Genomic DNA, 6,955 nt, shown 5'->3' with positions numbered 1-6,955 from the left:
TAAATTTTAGATATAAATTATTTATATATGGAGTATATCTGTATATGGTGTATATATATGCATCACACAATGTATACTTTATTTTCCTATGTTAATGATTCTTTGACTATTAGAAATAAAGGTCGAACAACTCACATAATTATTATGAAATAATGATTAACCAATTGTTTGACGATAATTAAATGCATGATTTTGCATGCATAAATCCTCCTCCATCCATTGCCCTCAAATAACCCTAATCCAAATTCCACTCATTCAAACAATTTTGATCTCTTACAATGGAAAATCACCAACTCATTACCAAGAAAAACACCCTAATTTCTACCTTCTTTGATGAAAAAATTATAAAAGATCAATCATCCAACCTTCCACACTTATCCATTCAACCTTCCTCGGCCTCTTATCCTTATATTCTCTATTGTTGCATATCCTCACTTTGCCATGATGATGGCGCCATCAACTCTATTGCTGTATCCGGAAACCTAGTATTAACTGGGTCGAGCACCACCCGCATCCATGCATGGCAGTCACTCGACTGCCATGCAAAAGGCTACATGAAAACCACCTCGGGTGATGTCCGAGCCATGGTGGCTCATGGTGACTTGCTCTTCACTTCACATAAAGATCACAAAGTGAGGATGTGGAATATGAAAAACTCAAGAGGTGATTTTGAGCCTAGAAAAGTCACAACCCTACATATTAATATAACTGGCCATTTCAAGAACTACCTTTTTCGTAAGCATGCAATTGCCTTACAGCATAAGGACACTATCTCTTGCATGGCCTTTGACCATGTTGAAGGGCTATTATACACTGGCTCATTTGATAGAACTATAAAAGTTTGGAAGTTAAATGAGAAAAAATGTGTTGACTCTATTTTAGCTCATAGAGGAAACATCAATGATATGGTAATCAACCAACAAAATGGATATCTTTTCACTTGCTCTTCGGATGGAACGGTCAAAATGTGGTTAAGGGCTTATGGGGAGACGTCGCATACCCTCATCAAGGTCCTTAATTTTAATACCTGCCTAGTTTATGCACTGGCCTTAAGTGTGTCACCATCACATAGAAGTATCTTGTATTCGGGATCTTCTGATGGATGTATAAATTTTTGGGCGGAAGAGAATTCGTTTCAGTATAATCACGGTGGTTTCCTAGAAGGACACCAATTCAGGGTATTATGCCTAGTGACTATCGAGGATTTGGTGATTAGTGGATCTGAAGACTCGACGATTAGGATGTGGAGAAGAGAAATAGGACGAGCTATTATTCAGGAGTGTCTTGCTGTTTTAGAAGGCCATAGAGGGCCAGTGAGATGCTTGGCTGCTTACTTGCCTAAGGATAAGGCTATGATGAGTTTCTTAATGTATAGTGCTAGCTTAGATCCAACGTTTATGGTGTGGAGAGTTAAGTTGTTACGAGAAGTGAAGAAATTCATCGATAATTCTAGCACTCGAGAGGATGGTATGGAGAATGAAGGAGATTCTATAGGGTTTGAAGCAAGCCCTATGATAACTACTTCTAGGGTTAAGAAGCTTCAATGTCGTAATCCTCAATTCTTCACTAGTTAGTTCTATAAATTTTCAGATATTGTAAGAAATTCAACACACTGGCGACCTTTAATTTATCTACTTTTTCAATGTAATTTGAACTAGTAATGTGACAGCTAAATTTAAAATTAGGTATTGACATGTTATAATATGTTCAAATCTCATCATTACTCTATATATTGTTGATTACATGAATTGTGTCGCGCTGTCATCTTCGATTAACATGATACAAATGATAATATAATTATATAAACAAAAAGTAAATTTTGATAAGATTTTTCCAGTTATTATTTCATTTATACTTGTAGACCCGCCCACACCCTGCTACCAGGTAAAGAAAAAAGGACTTCGCAACATGGCTTGCCATGATCCAGCTGACTACTTATCCATACCTGCGCTGCTCAGAAATGGTTTCATCAGTCATGTTCTCTGCTATTATATTAGACGACCCACAACGCAACTCGATCAAACATGAATCATGAACATTATCTTGTATTAAATGCATTTTAAGTAGATGTTTGAGCTCAGAATACATCATACATATAGTCCACAAATTCAATACCTTTGCAGCCATAATATGACTAAGTGTCCTACAAATAAGGAAACTGGTTTAAAACGACAGGCGTATATTAGCAAAAAACAACATATACAAGGAAACTTTTTTTCTTTTTTTAAACAACACGCACAAGGAACCTTAGAACAGAAGAAGATAAACTTTTGGTCACTGATGATCGCATATTTGGTGCATTTATCTGTTAACTTTTTATAAAAAAAAAAAGTGAAACAAATTGCAAAATCTTAAGACAGAAACTAAGTATATACTGATATACAACTTTACAGCTGTTTAAGAAGTGATTAACTAAACAATTACTTGAGGAAGATGTCTTCTTTGGAGGGTTGGAATCCTCAATCTTTTCTTCAATACGAGCATCATGCTTGGTTTCGATCTATAACCTGCAACAGAAAATTATACCTGTGCATATTGGAGAGTGGATCTCCAGAAAAGTAAGTGTGGAAGGGTGCAAGGTAAATGTTGCCACAATAGGCTTCTAAATCTCCAGTAATGGATGCTGCAACACTAATTGCGAACCTCCAGGTCCGCAGACATTATTTTTAGTGTTCTGGATAAGTAAAACCATCCTGGGATTCTTGAAACTCGACTGAAGAGCCACTTCACTTTGTGCCTATCTATCCTTTGACAGGAGAATGAGTGGCATCGATCCTCTCTTACGAGAAAACATGCCCACTGGTGGAGGTAAAAACCTGCCCCAACTTTCCCTCAAGATCACTTGAAAAAAAAGTACTGGTATTAACATACCTAAATCCTTCATTAAGATACATTTTCCGAAATCGGATCTGACAATCTATAACTCAGAAGATCTATCTGAGGCACTTTCAAATTGTAAGATTTGTGATTGACCATTTGGGGATGGAGCCTAAAACATAAGGTCCCTTCTGAATCCTTACATCCTAAAAATCTGAAGCTTACATGGTTACACCTGACCATCACTCCTTCGCTGCATTTTTTTAAATCTATTGTCAAGATCAGGAGTGCATATCTTTGTCAAATTAACAGAACCTAAATTGGGGATTCCCTCCCCAACTCTCAAAGACTCAAATGAGAGTTACCTTATTTTCCTTTCAGCACTCTCCATCTCAGTGACATTACACCTTAAGCACACACAATATCTCCAATCATCTTCCTTAATTCTTATTCCATGTAACCCATACATGCTAAAGGGGGAACAAGATCCCATCCACCGTCCACGAGCACAGTGACATAGTCAAATTGTGAAGTTCAAAAACAATTACACCTCCAAAACCAAAGGAAACATCCAGAAAAACAGAACCGTATAAAACTCAAGCTCACTAGTCACTACGATTGACTTAAATATAAAACTAGAACTAGAAATTAACTAACGATCATCTAAACAAAAGCCATCAGAAATTGGTAATTGTGAATTATGAATCATCTTCAATTTCTAATACAAACCTGAAAAGGCACTGTAGAAGATCTGTTTTTTGCAGGGGTCTACTTCCTCTAGCAGCCAAAAATCTGGCAACAATTTTAGAAAGAAGAACAGAGAAAGGGAAGAGACTAACTAATTTAAGAAACAATTGAAAATTTCATAAATGGCACACATTGATACATTATAGCAATACAAGGTTATTAGCAGGTAACAATAAATCAGTTTCAGACTCTTTAAAGAGAATAAGGCTCTCAATAAATGACTAACCTAGTTGATACTGCAAAGTTTGTAAACAAGCAGCATTTGATAATTTCAAATCCACTTAGAAAATGAAAGAATGAGCTGAGGTTACAAACCAATGATGAAAGATTTTCCTAATCACGGAATGGTGTGAGATCAATCACAAATTGTTGCTTCCCTTTGCTTACTTTAGCAATAGCGATCAGCTCTTCCAGCAACTCCTCTAAATGCCGAAGAGGCCATTGTGTGGGTCCATCACATGGTGCACTTAAAGGATCATCATGGACCTCCATGAAGATTCCATCAACTCCAACTGCAACTGCTGTCCTAGCAATGCACGGAATCAGCTCCCGAAACCCTCCACTAGCAACACCTCCACCATCCAACTTCTTACCAGCAGGTTGTTGTAGTGAATGAGTGATATCAGCTACAACGGGGCAATTGGCTTCTCTCATCCATTCCAAGTTCCTGGGATCCACAATCAAGTCATTGTACCCAAACATAGTCCCTCTCTCACAAACCATCACATTTTGATTGCCAGTACCTCGGACTTTTTCAGCAGAGTTCACCATAACAGTAGACGCACAAAATTGACCCTTTTTAATATTGATGATTTTTCCTGTTTTGCCAGCTGCAACAAGGAGATCCGTCTGACGGCATAAGAAAGCCGGGATCTGAATAATATCAGCAACTTTACCTACAGCTTCACACTGATCACTTTCATGCACATCAGTTACTATAGGAAGGTCATATGCTACTTTCACTTTCTCAAGGATTTTAAGCCCTTCAGCCATACCAGGACCCCTAAATGATTTAGAAGATGTCCTGTTTGCTTTGTCGAAGCTGGACTTGAAAATCAGAGGCACCCCAAGTTTGGTTGTTATGGCTTTTATGTGCTTAGCCATCTTCATTATATGCTCTTCCGATTCGATCACATTAGGTCCTGCCATCAAGAAGAATGGCTTTGCTCCCTTAAGTTGGGTATACAGAGCTGCCGAAGAATCCATATTCTCAGCTATTTCCTTCAAATTGATTCCAAACTGCAAATGCAACAGGGTCAAAATTACTCAAATAAGTATGTTTTAATGTGAACGATTGAAATAATGTCAAGTTAACAAATAACAATACAATGAAACAAGATCAAAAACTGAAGATAGAAATTATTAATGATCAGCATTATTCAGTCTTCATAGTCAATATAACACAATAACATTTGGAAAAATCCCTTCATTGCAACCCCTAGTGATCTTGATTTCTTAGATCATATCTAGCCGGTCTCAGCCAACAATCGTTCTTGTCCTCTAGGACAATAATAATAATAATAATAATAATAATAATAATAATAATAATAATAATAATAATAATGCACCAACACGTGAGGTTTAAACATGCCGACAACAGTTATTGGTTTAGAATCCCTCTATCTATGATTCTATTCCCCAAACTTCAACCTTGTTACACAGCCAGTATCCTAGAATCAGCCAATTGATAAAAGCAAAGATCCAATACAAAATTCGCGCTCTTGGTTTCGTAAAACCATGTAGAGCTGTGATTCACCTCCATTCCCATAACAATTCAAGGTACAAAAACTGATTTACAACACTCAATTTCTGAAATTTTCAGATTCTTGGTTTCCACCGACAATGTTGCAGTGTAAAGCATATAACTTCAATCAAAAATTCATACTTACAGTACAGCAATTGGCTTACGAATGCAGTAATACTATAAAAATTACAACCTCAATTGAATCCAGGAATACACAAATACAAGTATGAATCCAGCTATTACTGGATAAAATTACGTGAAATTGCAAAATTCTAGCAACGAGATCACTAGTTATAATCTTTCTAAACTTGAGCATTTATAATCAATAGTTCAATGATTCACCTTAAAAGAACCCTAAATCAGTAAATTGACTATACTGGGAATTAATTTAACGACACTAGATTGTGAAATTGATATTCGATGATTTTAGGAAAAACATATTACCTCGGAAGGTGGTTTAATGGAGGAGAGAAAGCTCAGAAAGCGCTTCAATGGAGATCTCAGAATACGGTTCAATGGAGGAGAGAAGAGGGAGAACGCAAACGTGAAAATGATCAAAAGCGCAAAAAGGCAAAAAATGGATCTAGGATGATGGAGGAATACTAATACAGCACCCTTTAGTTCTACCTCCCGCGCCGAGTGCGACTGTATGACTGGGAGTGGGAGTGATGCCGAGATTTGACTTTGACTATTAATTTATCTAATTATATCTTAATAAAATCATTGAAAATTTGATATTATTATATAAAAATAAACATTACAAAATATAACGAATCTAATAATAATGTATTATACGATAATCATTACGTGAGTAGTGAAAAAAATCAAATTATAACACTTATTAAAAGAGTATTATTATTATAGTAATACACAAAACCGTATCACGGTAATTTTTAGTTGATTTTAGATAACTTTAAATCTGATAAGGTTTTAATGTAAAGAGACAACGAAATAAGTTTTGTAAGGTTACTGTAGTTATGTGAGCAAGCCCCTGTTAATCTTGAAGAACAATCTAATAACATTGTTGTTGTTGTAATATTGAAGAACAATACTCAAACGCCACCTCATGAGTCTACGAACTAGCTGAGTCATATCGAGATGAAGTTAACAGGTGTTTTATCGTTACTCCACTGACACCATTGAAGCTTTCTCCTTCTTCCTTCCCGAATCTCCACCCAACTCCCACCGAGACCACCATTTCAACCATCTTCATCATGTCAACCTTCCACCGACACTGTCTTCCTCGTCTCCACCTTCCACTGACGACACCACCATCTCCTAACTTAAACGAAAACCCTATGAAAAAGGGTGAAATTAAGGGTGTGGTTAACTCCAAAATGTAAGGGTGACCATGACTTCCATTAAAGCTGCCACAGAGCTTGATTTCCGAAGACCTGGAAAAAAAAAATGAGAAGGTTCAATGGAGGAAGGAGGAGTAAGCATTATTGGCGTCGTTATTACTCTGCGTATGTGGCTAATTTTTTCAACTCAACCTATCGAATCAACATTAACCCCCCAAATAATTCATAACAACGTGGCTTTTACCTCTTGATTAATGTATTTTGTCAATCAAATAGATCAACCTAGATTTTCTCATAATTATGTTCAGTCATTAAGATTTAATTTTCAATCATTCAAAGACCGTAA

General features: G+C 36.5%; 1 protein-coding gene and 1 pseudogene across 2 annotated transcripts; one reads left to right on the top strand and one right to left on the bottom strand.

The window, feature by feature from the left end:
- Positions 1-278: 278 nt before the first annotated feature.
- Positions 279-1,574, top strand: LOC145591719 (protein JINGUBANG-like). Its single transcript, XM_081648223.1, has one exon. The coding sequence runs from the start codon at positions 279-281 to the stop codon at positions 1,572-1,574; it is 1,296 nt and encodes a 431-aa protein (XP_081504349.1).
- A 2,085-nt stretch (positions 1,575-3,659) lies between these two features.
- LOC145592964 (2-dehydro-3-deoxyphosphooctonate aldolase 1 pseudogene) lies at positions 3,660-5,970 on the bottom strand (annotated as a pseudogene). The gene is made up of 2 exons (XR_014102505.1): positions 5,753-5,970; positions 3,660-4,803 (listed from the first exon to the last, which is right to left on the bottom strand). The product of XR_014102505.1 is annotated as a 2-dehydro-3-deoxyphosphooctonate aldolase 1 pseudogene (transcript).
- Between the last annotated feature and the right edge of the window lie 985 nt (positions 5,971-6,955).

This window comes from Chenopodium album, chromosome 18 (assembly GCF_948465745.1).
Source record: "Chenopodium album chromosome 18, dcCheAlbu1.1, whole genome shotgun sequence".
Lineage (NCBI taxonomy): Eukaryota > Viridiplantae > Streptophyta > Magnoliopsida > Caryophyllales > Amaranthaceae > Chenopodium > Chenopodium album.
Note: the sequence above shows the minus strand (reverse complement) of the source record. Positions and strands in the feature narration are given on the sequence as shown.